This window comes from Schistocerca serialis, chromosome 1, assembly GCF_023864345.2.
Source record: "Schistocerca serialis cubense isolate TAMUIC-IGC-003099 chromosome 1, iqSchSeri2.2, whole genome shotgun sequence".
Classification (NCBI taxonomy): domain Eukaryota; kingdom Metazoa; phylum Arthropoda; class Insecta; order Orthoptera; family Acrididae; genus Schistocerca; species Schistocerca serialis.
Genome location: NC_064638.1, coordinates 687,905,843 through 687,921,568, shown reverse-complemented (window position 1 = coordinate 687,921,568; position 15,726 = coordinate 687,905,843). Strand labels below are relative to the sequence as shown.

The following is a 15,726-nucleotide window of genomic DNA, read 5'->3' as shown; positions in this document are numbered from 1 at the left end:
TCACATAATATTCACTGGATTGTTTCTAAACATGTGCCATGTCAGTGCTCTTGGAAGAGAGCTGTGGCTCTGTTGTTGTTCCCGTGTAGTGATTTGTGAAGCTGGCGAAAAAAATAAATTAATTAAAAATATCGAGTTTCGATTGGTTGGTTGGTTGATTGGGGTTGAAGGGACTAAACAGTAATGTCTTCCGTCCCTTGTTTCAGAGGTGGTCCATTCAGGTGGATTTACATCTCAGAAGAGCCATAACGACAAAAGTCTAAAAAACGTGAAAGTGAAGTTGCATTGTCACCGGTGAAAACCAAAGGAGGGAAGTCAACAAGTGGGCAACCCCAAGGCTATGCTAGAGGCAGGAAAGATCCCACCTCTGATGCAGTACAGGCAAGACCACTTGCTATTCAAAAGCATTCAACCACTGGAATGTAAAAGTGCGTATTGTAAAATGTGACTAACCGAATCTAAAAGCAACAAAAACAAAATAAATGGGAGAGAAAAAAGGATAGAGGATCTTGGCCAGGGAGGGGAGTCAGGAATCTCCAAACACAACTTACAGTGGTAGACACCACAACCATCAACGCCCTGCCCCTCCTCCAGAGGGAGATTAAAAACCTTAGAACTGAAAATAAAAATCTCTTTTATGGAGGAAACTGAGAACCAGTTCAACCATCCGGGAATCATCTGCCAATATTAAAGGTAAAGTCCGGGGAAGTCCATACTTAGTACACAGAGCCAAAAGAAGGGAGCATTCCACCAAAATGTGGGCTACTGACTGGAAGACCCCACAACCACAAAGTGGGGGTGGCATTACGCAAAAGAAAACCATGGGTCAGCCTGGTATGGCCAATGCGGAGACGACACAGGGTGGTCGAGTCCTTTCGGGAGAGGTGGAAGGAAGAACGCCAGGGGACAGATGTCACCTCAATAGCATGACGTTTACTAGATAGGGAGGTAGCCTCCCAAGAGTTGTCACGATTGTGCGAACTGGGATTTGATATAAGCCTTAAATCCGCAACAGGAGGTGTTACAGGGAAGGGGAGGTAAGTGACACCTCCTCCAGCCAAATGATCAGCAAGGTCATAACCTGGGATACCCACATGGTCAGGGACCCAAAGGAAGTCAACGGAACAAGTAGCATGGAGAAGATCGGCGAGATGGTCATGGATGGCCGACACCAAGGGATGGTGGGAAAAACACCGGTCAATAGCCTGAAGGCCACTCATTGAGTCCGTACATAACAAAACGCGGTTGAGTTGGGACTGTTTAATAAAGATAAGGGCCTGGGAAATTGCCATCAATTCTGCAGTGAACACACCACATGCAGCTGGCACGAGACTATTTTCCACGCCAACAGAGGACATGAAGGCATATCCCACATGATAAGCAGATTTAGAGCCATCGGTGTAAAAAAAAAACGGCATCCTGAAACTACCATAAAATTCAGCGGAAAAAACAATGGAACACCATCAGGGGAATGGAATCTCTCTGAACTCGGCGGAGATCCATCCGAATCTGGGGCCGAGGAACTAACCAAGAAGGGGTGTTGGGGAGGGAATGTGGGAGACAGGATAAAGAAGGAAGCCGAAAATCACGGCGAAGAGACGCAAGCGGAGCCCAACCGGTAAACCCGCCTGAGGGCGGGAATCATTTGGGCAATGTCCTTGGTCAGGGAACAGGATAGAACAGGAAGGATGAGTGGGAGACGAATGGACAGTGATTGCATAAGAAACCATAATCTGGGACCGCTGAACAGGAAGAGGGAGGGAGATCCCAGCCTCAACCAGGAGATTATCAACATGGCTTGTAGGGAAGGCATCAGTGGCCAAACGGATACCACAATGGTGGATGGGATCCAGAAGGCGCAATGTGGAAAGAACAGCCGAACCATAAACTTGACAACCATAGACCAATCGAGACAGCACTAAAGCCCGATAAAGGTGGAGAAGAGTGGAACAAGAGGTGTGAGCAAGGAAGCGAAAGACATTGAGTTTATGGAAACAACCTATCTTCAGAAGTCTGATATGAGGCAGCCAAGTGCACATGTTGTCGAAAAGAAGATCCAGGAAACGAAACTGTGGGGCCACAGGTAATCGTTGTACATCGAGGCAGATCTCCAGATCAGGGTCGATCATGGTACAGCGACAGAAGTGGTCCACCTGTGATTTTAAAGGAGAGAATTGAAACCCGTACGAGAGGGTCCATGCAGATGCACGTCGTATAGCACCCTGGAGCTGCCGCTCTGCAGAGGCCTTCGAAGAGAACTAACCCAAGTGCAGAAATCATCCACATACAGAGCAGGGATGACCAAAGGACCGACGGAGGCCACAACTCCATCTATAGCAATGAGGAAAAGAAGTACACTCAATACAGAACCCTGTGGGATGCCATTCTCCTGAGTCTGTGGAGAACTAAAAACAGTACCAACCCAAACCCTGAACGACCGATGGAACAAGAACTGGTGAATAAAAATGTGAAGTGGGCCCCCAAGACCCCACTCATGAAGCGTAAATAAGATATGACAGCGCCAAACCGTGTCATAGGCCTTGCGAAGTTCAAAAGATACTGCAACCAGATGGCGGCACTGGGAAAAAGCCTGCTGAATGGTGGATTCCAAGCAAAGTAAATGATCGATCAGAGACTGCCCCTCTTGGAAGCCACACTGGTAAGGGGACAATAGATCCCGAGATTCGAGAACCCAATTGAGCCAAAGGTCTACCATCCGTTGAAGTAACTTGCAAACAACGTTTGCCAGACTAACTGGCTGATAGCTTCGACAAAGAGGGGGGTCTTACCAGGCTTAAGGACGGGAACCACATTACTATCAATCCATTGAGAAGGGAAGTCACCCTGGAACCAAATACGGTTAAGCACCCGGAGAAGATGTTGTCGTCGTGGAGCACTGAGATATTGAAGCAATTGGTTATGAATGGAGTCTGGGCCAGGGGCCGTATCATGAGAAGAAGACAGCATGGAAAGAAGTTCCCATTCAGTGAAAGGTTCATTGTAAGATTCTGACTGACAAGGGGTAAAACATAAGGCGGAAGCTTCGGTCAGCTGTTTCTGGTGAAGGAAAGCAGCCGCATAGGAGTTGATGTTGATGCTGCAAAATGGGTCACAAGATGTTCCGAGAGAATCAACGGGTCCGTGAAAAGGCCATCTGGGAGGGTAATGCCCGGGAGGGTACACTGCCAATGGCAACCTTGAAGAGAGCAAAGTGTAGCCCATACCCATGCCATCGAGACAGTAGAACCGAGGGAAGAAACACAGCGTTCCAAATATACCCGTTTGATTAAGTAATGGGCTTTGGCGCGAAGGCGTTTAAAGGCAACAAGATTGGCAGCGGATGGGTGCCTATTAAGGAGTTGCAAAGCTCGACGGCGATCACGGAGGGCAAAGGCAATGGCCGTACTCCACCACAGGACTTGTCAGCAGCGAAATGGCCCAGATGAGCATGGGATAGCAAGGCTGGCAGTGCGAACAATCGCATCAGTTACGTCACATAGAGCGTCATCAATACAACCTGACAAAGAGGGAGGAAAAAATTACCTGTGTAGTATATACAGGCCAATTGGCGCGTTGGAAAGACTAATGAGGTAACCTGTCCAACGGGGAGCAGGGAGGGAGCAAGAGAATCAACGGGAAGTGGTCACTATCGCAAAGGTGGTTGTGTGGCAACCAGTGTAACAAAGGGAGGAGGGAGGGAGAAGAAAGATAAAGATCAATGGCAGAAAAGGTACCATGATGGGCAGGGGCACCATCATTAAGAAGGCACAAGTAGTAGTCTGCAAGAAACTGGTCTATGAGAAGACCCCGTGATTAGATGAAAATGCACTGCCCCCCCCCCCCCCCCCCTCCCCCGCCAAAGGGATAATGAGCACTAAAATCCCCGAGGACGAGGAAATTGCTGAAGAAGGGCAGGTAAGGCAGCAGGCATAAGAGTCCTGTCAGGAGGGAGATAAAAGATTGCAAAGTGTGACCCCAGAGTCCGGGTGGACCCCAACAGCAATTGCTTTCAATGTAGTTTGAAGAAGAATCCACGTGCTAGCACTGTCCGTATGGGCCAACTTACAAATGCCACCAGAGGCTGGCAGGGGGCTCAAGATTCAAGCAGTGATTAAGTACTTCGTAAAGAAATATATGAAAGCAAAGGACACACTCACCAATTTCCAGAATACACTGGGGGACTCTGCTCCTTAATATTCAACTGTTGCCAAGTGGACAAATGAATTTAAAATTGGTCGGGAGAGCTTAGATGATTGGCGCAGTGGTCGGCCAAGAGGTGTCACTATTCCAGAAATCATTGCAGAAGTGCCCAAAATCACATTTTAACTGAAGAATTAGAATTGAAAAAATTACCTGCAAGATGGATGCCGCGACTTGACGCTGGGTCAAAAACGTGCCGTTGCCATGACAAAATTACAAAACTAAGGTATGAATTGTTGCTGCACCTGCCTTATTCACCTAATATGGCTCCATCAGACTTCCATCTCTTCCCAAAACTGAAAATTTTTCTTGGTGGACGAAGATTCACCACAAACAAAGAATTGATGGCCAGAGTTGACAACTATTTCGCAGGCCTGGAGGAAACTATTTTTGAGGTGGGATCAAGGCACTGGAACATTGTTGGACCAAGTGCATTAATCTACATTCTACAAGGAGACTATATTGAAAAATAAAAAAGTTTCAGTGATGTCCATACTTTTTTCCTATTCCATTCTGAGAACTTTTCAAACCACCCTCATAGGCTGCTCCCAGATTTTTCATTCTTCTGTAAAGAATTCATGTCAGTATTTTATGGCAATGACTCACTAAAATGAGATGTCTGTAATATTGACACACATCAGCATGTTCCTTCTTTGGAATTAGAATTATTACCTCATGCCGGAAGTCTGAGGGTATTTCAGTCATGGCTAGCTCTTTCAAGGATCTCAATATTTCTCTTGGGATGTCATCTGCTACAGAGGCCTCTTGTTCCACTTAGATCTTTCGGTGCAATGCGAAATTCTTCTCGCAGTATCAGATTTTCTATCTCATCTCCACTTACTTCCTTTTCTTTTTCTATATGGACCTGAAGTTAGATTCCCTTATAGACACACGCTATATATTCCTCCTACCATTCAAAGGAGGAGTGGAGATTAGAGCTGAACATCCCAACGACATTGAGGTCATTAGAGACTGAGCACAAGCTCAGAGTGTTTCAAAGGTGGGGAAGGATATTGGCTGTGGCCTTTCAAAGGAATCACCCAGGCATTTGCCTGAAGCGATTTAGGGAAATGATGGAAAACCAAAAAGGATAGCTGAACGCAGAGTTGAACCGTAGTGCTCCCATATGGAGTACAGTATGCTGAACATTGCACCAACTTGCTCAGGTTCTACCTAGCACATTTACTTTTTTGCTTGTAGTGGCTTCCCAACTGAGCTCTTTATTTACTATTTCTCCAAAAGTTCTCTCTAATTTTCCTATAGACTGCATCTATCATTCCCCCACTCAAGCATGTTTCTACACTAGTGCATTTGTCCTCTTAGTTATTGCTACTTCACTATTTTCTGTCAATCTCTTTCTTTATGCATCCATGTTCCTTTCTGGCAGCTTCACTTTTATATTTTCTCCTCTTGTCAATTAAATCCAATAGTACTACTATGCTCTGTCATTTTACCTAAGTTATCCTCTGCTGCCTTCACTACTTCATCTCTCTTAGTTATCCAGTCATCTTCAATTTTATTCCTTTCCCCTGTTTCAGTCCAACATCACCTAACGCCCCTTGAACTCTCAACAAGCTCCAATTCTTCATTCTGTTGTTGCAACACCCTTGTTCTGGGCTTCAAAACCAATTGATAAGCACGCAGGTGACATGCATGGGGAATGCTGCTGCCAGGTGCTGCAATACTGGAGGCACAGCATGAAGCAAGACACCAGTCCATTAAAGCAGTCAACTGAATTTCCATATGCCAAGGTCCAACAAAGCACTACATTAGTTGTTTACATGACCGAAAGTTTGTCCCATCACACAAAAACTGGGCAAAGCAGACAAAAATACTTAGCCCACCAGACCCTAGCGACCCTGCCTTTGACTTCTGACAGTGCTATGACATACTCCACAACAGCCATCTGTCCCACATGGGCCAAGCAGCTTCAACTACGTTTAGCAGTGTCATTAGCTAGATTCTGCTCTACAAGCCACTATAAGACCTAATGGTTACAGGCCTCGAGCTAGTGCCACTAAGGGAGGACTGTCTCTAGAGTGTTTTCAACAGGCCTTCAGAAACCCTGCAGTTTTGCAATTTCTGTTTCGAAATTCTTGTCTTATCATTATATGATCAATCTGAAATCTTCCATTGCCCCTAGTTCTCTTCCACATATATAGCCTTCTTTCATGATTCTTAAACTATGTGGTGACGATGATTAAATTACACTCTGTGCAATATTGTAGCAGGCTGGTTACTCTTTCTATTCCCCAGTTCATGTTCTCCAACTATTTTTCCTTCTCTTCCATTTCCTACTTTGAATCCCAGTTACCAATCACAAATTATGATCTCCATTAATTAAATAATTTCCTTTATCTCATCATTGTCTTTCAATCTCTTCTTCATCTGCAGAGCTTGTTGGCATATAAACTTTGTGGTGAGTGTCTGCTTTGTGTTAATCTTGGCTATGGTAACATGTTCATTAGGCCATTAATAGTTAGTTCACCTGTATTCCTATTTTATTATTCATTATAAGTCCTATCCTTCTGTTAGCCCTGTTTGATTTTGTGCTGATAACGTGTACTGACCTGACTGCAAGTCGGGTTGTCCTTGCCAACCCACTTCACTAATCTCCACTACATCTAACTTAAACCTACGTATTCCCCTTCTTAAATTCTCTAACCTACCTACCCTATGAAGAGATCTAACATTCCATACACACTGATTCAAATATTGCCAGCTTTGTTTTCCATGATGATTATGTTCTCCTGAGTAGTCCCCATCCAGAGATCCAAATGGTGGACTATTATAATGAAGAGGATGCAATCATCACTATGCCATACAGTAGAGCTGCATGCTCTCAGAAGAAAGCCTGTAGTTTCCTCCTGGTTTCAGCCATTCACAGTACAGCACAGCAAGGTCATGTTTGCCAATGTTACAAGGCCAGATTGATTAGTCAATTAAACAAACTGTTGCCCCTGCAGCTACTAAATAGGCTGCTCTTCAGGAACCATAGGTTAGCCTGACCTTTCACAGATTTCCTTCCACTGTGGTTGCACCCGTGGTACAGCTACCTGTATTATTGAGGCAAGTGAGAGTGGGTTTAATATTTATGAGGAGAAATTGTTGTTATCTGTCATTGCATAATATGTCGTTTCTTCTGGGTACAAACAACCCAGAAATGTTAATAGTGTCCCGTACGTTGTTCTTATCGTAATAAAATACTTATGTAAATAAGGGAGGGAGAAGGTGAGAAATGGCAATAGGAATACAGTAGAAATATGATGAATGGACACTGAAATGTATATTTATCCTTGCATTAACCTGATGCTCATGGCACTGAATGTTCATTTAAGATAAGTACTGAGGCATTTCACAAGCTGTGCACTTCCTCTCCTTTCATTTTATTTTATATTTTTGACACTTCGAATATTGGACACCATAATGCTATGACAAGATACTCATCTTGAATCTCTACTTTTCTCTTTCAGAAACTATTCTGCTCTTCATGTGGAAGATACAGCCTCTGTCTAAAATATAAAGTCAGATCTCAATAACAATATTCTTTGGCAGCAACTAATGGATGTCAACAAAATATCTGTTGAGATACCTATCACGAACATTTAGCTCTGATGATCTTGTCAGTTATTTTCCCACCAGAGCATTGAGTGAGCATACCTTAGTATATTACCAAATAAAAGGAAACAGGTACTGAAATTTACTAAACAATTCGGAATGGTTTTTTAAGAACTGCAAGTTGTTTTTCATTGATAAAAATGTGTTGTGTACATCTTGCCCTCCTGCATTTTGATAATGTATCTTCAGTCCTCAATTCCTTTTCGTCTATTAATCTTTAAGTTCGGCTGCACATACGTTCACATTTGCTTTACAATCTCACCCCAAACATTTCAATTAAAATAACCATTTAATATTATCTCTGTCTGTTTAGAAACGAAAACTTTAAAATAATCCACCTACATGCTTCATATATAAATCAAAATTAGCAGCTGACTGCCAGTAATTGTTTCTATAAACTTCCCATGAATTTTTACTCACACAGCACAACACTCAAGGTACTGTTTACAGTATCATCGTTCCTAGACTTTTATTCTTTCATAATATATGTGACAACTCCACCTTCAACATTTTCATATTGTCCTTGGAAAAAAGAACCAGTAACAAAGTTTTCACTTCAAGTCGGCATAGTGAAAAAACTAGTTGCAGCCTGGCAGCCAAATTGGCAAACACAATCAATTCATCAGATTTGTTTTAGAATTATGAACGACTACTACAGATAAAACCAATTGAAGCTGACCCATCAAAAACTTGGGTACAGTCTTCCATCAAAAGAACAAGCAGGTTTCAAGGAAAGTGGAAGCAGTTTGGAAGAATGTTCAGTTAGTCCACTGCCCATGAAGTACGTGTTTAGGTGCAACACTGGATTGCAACCCTAAGCACTGTGAAAACACCAAAGAGAAAGTATCATCTAAGGATAACAAACTAACTGGAAACAACTGGTCTATATCACCAGAGAGGTTGAGAACTACTCTAGTTATGACACAGCTGCAGAGTATGCTTGCCCTGTGTGGTACAGATCCAGTCATGTTAAACAAGATGACCCTTCTCTGAATGAAACATGCTGACTCATCACTGCTTGCTTGATACAGACTTCATCTGATAAAAGTTTACTTTCTAACAGGAACAGCTCCACCAGATACTAGAAGAGAAGCTGCGTCCATGAACGAGACATCTAAGGTGCTTGTCTCATATGTGCTTCCATTGTACTGATATCAACCGGCCCACCAATGTGGGCATACTCTGCAGCTGTGTCATAACTAGAGTAGTTCTCAACCTCTCTGGTTATATAGACCAGTTGTTTCCAGTTAGTTTGTTATCCTTAGATGATACTTTCTCTTTGGTGTTTTCACAGTGCTTAGGGTTGCAATCCAGTGTTGCACCTAAACACGTACTTCATGGGCAGTGGACTAACTGAACATTCTTCTTATAGACAGACCTGGGAGGAATTTCCTCCATACAGCTGAAAATCTGTATGAACCGCCTCAGACTGTAAAGTTAGGATTACGGAGGGCAATAAACACTCACCTTGTTGGTTGGATGCTACCAATCTAACATCTCCCCTCAAGTCAACCTGAAAATTGTTAAACAGCCTTCACACTGATATTGGCAGATTCTGACAGAATGTTAAAAGTGGAGTTTTCCTTAGCCCATCTCATCTCTATGAATGTGGTGAAGATCAAACCACAGGCCATTTCATGCACTGCGGCAAGTATCCTTTGAGCTGCATATGCAGCAGCACCACCTAACACCAGTGATTTGGCAAAGTTCTTGGCAGCAACTATTTTACATGTTTTGTCATTAAGTATCAACATAACATGTAATGCAATTTGCATTTTTATTACTGTTTGATTCTGATATGAAATAAACAAAGTGATTGACCACTGTGATTTGCTCACACAAGGGTTTTGCAGACAAACTGCAGGACATTGCAAATCACTGTTGTGATACATCACTAGTGTGTGGTACCCTCCACGGTGGAATCAGTAAGCCAGTGAGATTTTCAAAATGGAATATGCAGTCCTCAGGACTATTCTTCTCTTAAGACTTTGCCTGTATCCAGTGCTGTTAGACTCTTTCGACACTGACTGCAATGACTGTTTTCTTCACAACTTGTCTGCCTTAGCCTATGATGAATTTATAGCTGTCCATGGTTCACAATACCACATTTATTTTACGTGTTTGTTACAACTGCAATGTAGAAGTAAACGTTGAGTGTTGCCTTCAGAATTTTTTGTTGGCAGGGAATCTACTGGTGGAATTTTTTTCTTAATTCTTGTCTTAGCATATTTAGCAATAATTATAAGCAGTGAACAGTGAGTGCCTGAAGCCTATGACATGTTATTAAATTCAAATCATCTTCATTTTTTGGAACCAATGGCACTCAGTCCTTTTATATTGCTAATACTATTGTGGGTAACCATTTAATACTAAAAGCCCCTCTTATCAGCACTATGTAATTGAAAGGGTATAATTTGTTCCCTACAAAATCTTTAAATTTGTCACACAACAGAAGATCTGTTACATTGTATGCTGATGATAATTTTAAATGCAATAACCCATAATTATTTTTTTTTTGCCTAAGCTGCTCAAAAATGTTTTGCATCGTCCTCATGACTAGCACCGCTTGTTATATTTTTTGCCAAAAACATCTTTCTCAAGACTAGTTTGATTTCTAGATATCATTGCATACAGACACCTGTTATCAAGAGATAAATGTAAGCCTATATTCTCAGTGCATTTCAGCGGAGTGTGAGGTGTGTCTAATCACGAAAACAACGATGCAGTACAGTACACTGTGCCAACATGCTTTGAGGATCATTTCAAACATATACCTGTGCACAGTGACTTTATGGTAAGCAGTAATGTTAACACAAATGCTGGACTGACACACACCATAGTGACATCATTTAAACATTCAGCCACCTACACAGGTGGTAACAAACTTTGAGTTATTTGTTATGTCATCTTTCATTTGTCAATAATTCTTTATTATTAAACTTTCAACACAGTATCTTCACATTAATAAAATTACTGAACCCAAACTGCATATACCTCTACTACAATGCAGTTGGAATCGGGCGGGAATGGCTTTATCTGTTCTTGGGAAAATCAGTTACATCATACTTTATCACCAGGAACTGACACAAATTGTTCAGCGAGATAAAGAAATGGAGTACTGGCTCATTTACACAAATACAGGTGGTAAAAGGAAATGAAGGAGCAGGTGTGTGTGTGTGTGTGTGTGTGTGTGTGTGTGTGTGTTGGGGAAAGGTGGGGGGAGGGGGGGGGGGGGGGGGGGGGCGGCGGCACAGAAAGCAACAGGCAATCCAAATTATTAAAGACTTAGTCTAGAATAAAATTTGTTGAGTTTATAATCCAGTGGCAGTTATGATTGGCACCCTCCTGTTTCACACTTACCAGCAAGTTCCATGGAGTCAGCAGCTGCACATTTTATAAGGTTTCTCCCTGTAACAAGGAAAAGGAAATTCTATGAAATACAACATGTGTGCAAGAGTCCCAGGAATAAGAGTGTTAATTAACAGAAGAAGGAGAATAGGCAGCATGTTCAATGAGAGTGTCCAGTATATTTAAAATGGCCATCGGACCAACTACATTAACATAATTTACATTTGTTTCTGAAGCTCACTTCAGTAAAACATTCCTCGCCCCCCCCCCCCCCCCCCCAATCCAGATATGTTTCAACAGTGATGAGCTGCTTCCTGCGAGTACCCATTTCACGATGCAAGTTACTTCAATCTTGAAAATCTTAACTAAACTAATAATGTAAGGGAGAGATAGATTGCTACTTAATATAAAGATAAGTTACATTTCAGACAGGCACAATTAAAAGAAATTAACACACAAGCTTTCGGCCAGTCTTTGTCAGAGAGAGAGAGAGAGAGAGAGAGAGAGAGAGAGAGAGAGAGAGAGAGAGAGAGAGAGAGAGAGAGAGAGAGAGAGACCACCATCTCTGACTGATTCAACTGGTGTGTTTTAGCAATACATTTTGCATCTTTTCAATTCACTGTGTAATGAATATTATAGAAACATTGGCAAAATAGTACATTACCACATCCAAAAGATTAGACTTTTTTAATTTTCACACGTAGCTTTCAAATGCCTTTTCTTAAATAATGTGGTATAAGAAAAACACCACAGTTTTATGCTCTGGTTAGTATACTGCTTTGATTTGGTATTTGTTTAAGTTTGCAGTATAATTCTGGTAGGTAGTTTAATAAGGTCAGGCTGTTTGTGTCTATGACGATTGTGATTTAGAGGTGTACAGAAAGTTGTTATTAAAATAATTAATGGTCAATTAAACAATTTAAAACTAACGTCAAAGCAAGAACTGACTGAAAGCAACAGATTTTTTTATAGGGCCTGTTGGCATAAAATGGGTATAGTGGAGTAAAACAAGCATGAACAATATATTTTTTTAAATAAATCCTTTACTATTAATATGTACCTGAAAAATTTTTCACATGTGTGCATCATCATTTTATACAATGCTATGCTTAAGTTATGTTGGCAACACTTATAACTTGAAAGAAAATCTTTTGTTTGTTTTTTACAACTGATAGTAAACAAAACAACACTGTCACCCTTGTGTTAGTTTTAAAGGACAAGGAGATTGGAAAACCAGTTCTCATACTCTTTGATGGCTATGGAAGTCATCTCACTTATAATGTTATCTGTGTAGGACGAGAAAATAAAATCATACTTTTATGTTTTCCACAAAACACCTCTCATGCACTTCACACTTTGGATATTGGTGTATTTGGACCTTGCATGGAGAGATATTTTAAAGACATGGTACTGTGAGTCATGACCCAAATACGTAGACAAAGCTATTTTGCCAAGCCTTTTAACAAGCAATAAGGGAACAGATGACCCAGAAGTGCAACCTAGCAGTTCACAACATATACTAATTGTAACCAGCCCATCAACTGAAACACCTAATTTCCTTACATTAAGTCCATCAATTTCTGGAGTAGGCCTAGGTAAAGTTGTTCCTTCACCAATGAAGAAACTAAGACCAGCTATTCTGAATACAATATCACCAAAACAGTCATCAGATGTCAAAACTCTGCTGGTGAATTGAAAGAGAAGAAGAGTTCAAGGAAGTTTCAGGTAACAAATAAATGTTCAGGACCTTTGTAATAAAGAATGTTATTCCATTAAATTTTTGACAAAATGCAAAGGAAAAGGTGACTTACGTTTTCTCAGACAAAGACAACATTGAATGGGCTGATGTGGGTCAAATTGCTGACATTTCCTATTCTCAACTACAATGGAAGATTTTTCAGGTTTATGCGAAGTGTTTATGCGAGAATGACTTATCAGAAATCAGTTAATGTTTTTATTTGCATAATTCACAGTATAATATATTTCAATAATTTTCAATAGTACATCCTTTATTTCTTATTATACCTGCCTTACATATACAGTGGGAACAGGTATAAAACTAAAATGGTAACCCTCTAATAACTAAACAGTTAATTAACCAGTAACATACAATACATTATTCTGAAACATAACAATGGTAAGTGGAGAAGAAGAATCAAAGAACATTACTGTAAGACGACATAGTTAAAAATGGGTTATTTTTATACCTGTTTTAACCCAACAGGCCCTAGAGGAATCTAACAACAGTTTAGAAGTACTGCAAATTAGATTTATGGAAATTGCGCAGAAGTTTCATCTGATTTAAATTCCCACAGAAAAATACAGGATGAGGGAAAGTTGACAAGAATTCAAAACCAAGGAAATGGATGGACTGAAATGGGCTCTTTATTACTGAATTGAAAGAAACATTCCAGTAAACACCAGATAAGAGAACTGGAATCACACATCTAGTACCTGTGGATTTTGTAGACAGATGCCCTGACCCAGAAGTTTGTTAGGAAGTACAAACGAATGGTGGAAGGAACTTCCTCTACAACATGGAAGTCATCTATCTAATAAACTTCAATGTTTGAAGTCTGTAGGTGAAGTACATCCAATACTGTTTTTATGAAGATTCTAAGATGCTTTTCCACCAATGTGGAATAGTAAAAAGAAAAAAAGAATAAAATTTTTAACAGAATATCTAAAAGGCGAACCTGGAGAATGGGGAGTCCTTAATGTAAAGGAATATTCCGAGAAGCTATTCAAATAGAAATATTGGCCTACAAGAGGACAGCAGAAAATAAACCAGGAATTACTGGATCCAAGACCATACAGCCCTAAATGTGGAGGGTTCTGAAAGTATTTTGAATGTCACCTAACAAGGGTAAAGTTCTTACGTGAACCAATAAGAGACTCATCTAATGAGAGTATTACCAGTAGAACATCCAAAAAATTTATGGGAGAAAATTAAAGGGAAGGAGTGGTCAAAAGATAGTTCAACTGTAAGTTACTTGGAACAATTGGGTATCCTTAATAAAAAAAAAAGGATGGTCAGATTCACAAATGGAGACTTAACCTCATGAGGGATTGACAGTAAGTGAAAGTACTTGCTACTGCACATTAAAGAAACAAGAAACTGATGGGCCATACATGGTGTCAAATATCAGGCAAGAAGAAGAACAAGAGTCAGGTCTAATGAAGGGGAACAATGTACAAACAGAATTGTTAAGTTCAGAAAAGGGACTGTATACTGCAGAGCAAATCAAGAGGTGTATTGGTGAAATGCAACAACACCAGTTGCCCTGGAGGAACTGCCATCTGTATATCATAATGACTAAGCTAATCTTTACATTTTTGTAAGTTCTGTATTGGTTCTTCTTTCATCTTACCAGGAAAGGTTTTCATCTTTTCTGAAAAGTCTTTTACTGACTGTGGTTAAAGTGGTGGTGTTAGTTGACATCAAGTTCTCGTAACACAAAACTTTTGCTCGATCCACAAACGATAGCGGTTCACACAGTTTGAGATAGAGATGGGTAGTTCGCGAACGAACGGGTGCAAAGGAACGGTTCACCAAGATGAACGAAAGGACCGAGGAACGAATTCCAAGGAACAATCGGTTCATAGTTCACTTCGGTCGCGGCGGTCTACTCATAGTACCCGGGAACAAGGAATGATTGGTTCATAGTTCACTTTGGTCGCAGCGGTCACTTCGGCAGTTCTCGTTCCAGCCTCGGTCGCGAGCTCGTCTCAGTCTCGGTCTCCCTCGGCCACCCTCGTCGTACTTCGCATGACCACCTGTTTCAGTTCAACTGCCGACTGCTCCTAGTAAGTTCAGTATTCAGTTGTTCGTTTCGTTCACTGCGCTCGCCTATTTTACATCTGTTCCAAACTGTTCTTGCACTTGGTTCTGGCTATTCAGCGTCCACGACCGGTAATCAAAAAGTATTTTATAGTTACGTAAATTACATAAAAATTACGTTGTATGTAACAGGTATGTCTTTTCAGGTAACACAAGGGCATATCAGCTCACTTCATTATATCAATGAACAGCACAAGACATACTTATAACAAGGCAAGTTTTTTTGGAGTCATTGACTTCATTTAGCAGCTAACTTTCAATAATTTGCTTAATTTTGGTGTATCTTTCATATACAAAAGATTATATTTAAGAAGGCTCTAATTATTTTTAAGTTTGGTTGTTTCCAATTTGCATTACCTGCTAGTTTGGTTTCTTTGGAAAAAAAAGTGGGTTCTGGATCATTTTGGCTCAGTAGGAAAAGCAGTGCCTCTCCATTTGAAAAGACAACATAGATTGTCATAAAATCGTATTTACTTATTATCTCAAAAACATTTGTTCAGAAGGAGCTTTCAAACCAAAAACTTTATTACTGCGAACTTAATTATTATTATTATTATTATTATTATTATTATTATTATTATTGCTGCATTAACTTTAATAATGCAACATAAAAACATAATTTTTATTAACCGTGTGACGCAAGTATGAGAAAACCACATTTTATTTTATGCTTCCATAAAGTCTCTACTTCGTCCACGAACTCGGAGACAACGTGAAGT

At 40.7% G+C, this 15,726-nt stretch overlaps 1 protein-coding gene across 8 annotated transcripts in view; it reads right to left on the bottom strand.

Moving 5' to 3' along the window:
• Positions 1–15,726, bottom strand: part of LOC126480439 (muscle M-line assembly protein unc-89-like) — a 263,864-nt gene that overhangs the window by 103,348 nt on the left and 144,790 nt on the right. For all 8 annotated transcript variants that reach the window (XM_050103867.1, XM_050103868.1, XM_050103871.1 and 5 more), the window contains exon 3: positions 11,179–11,226. In XM_050103867.1, coding sequence (XP_049959824.1) covers positions 11,179–11,226 — 48 coding nt within the window. The remainder of the gene's footprint in view (positions 1–11,178; positions 11,227–15,726) is intronic.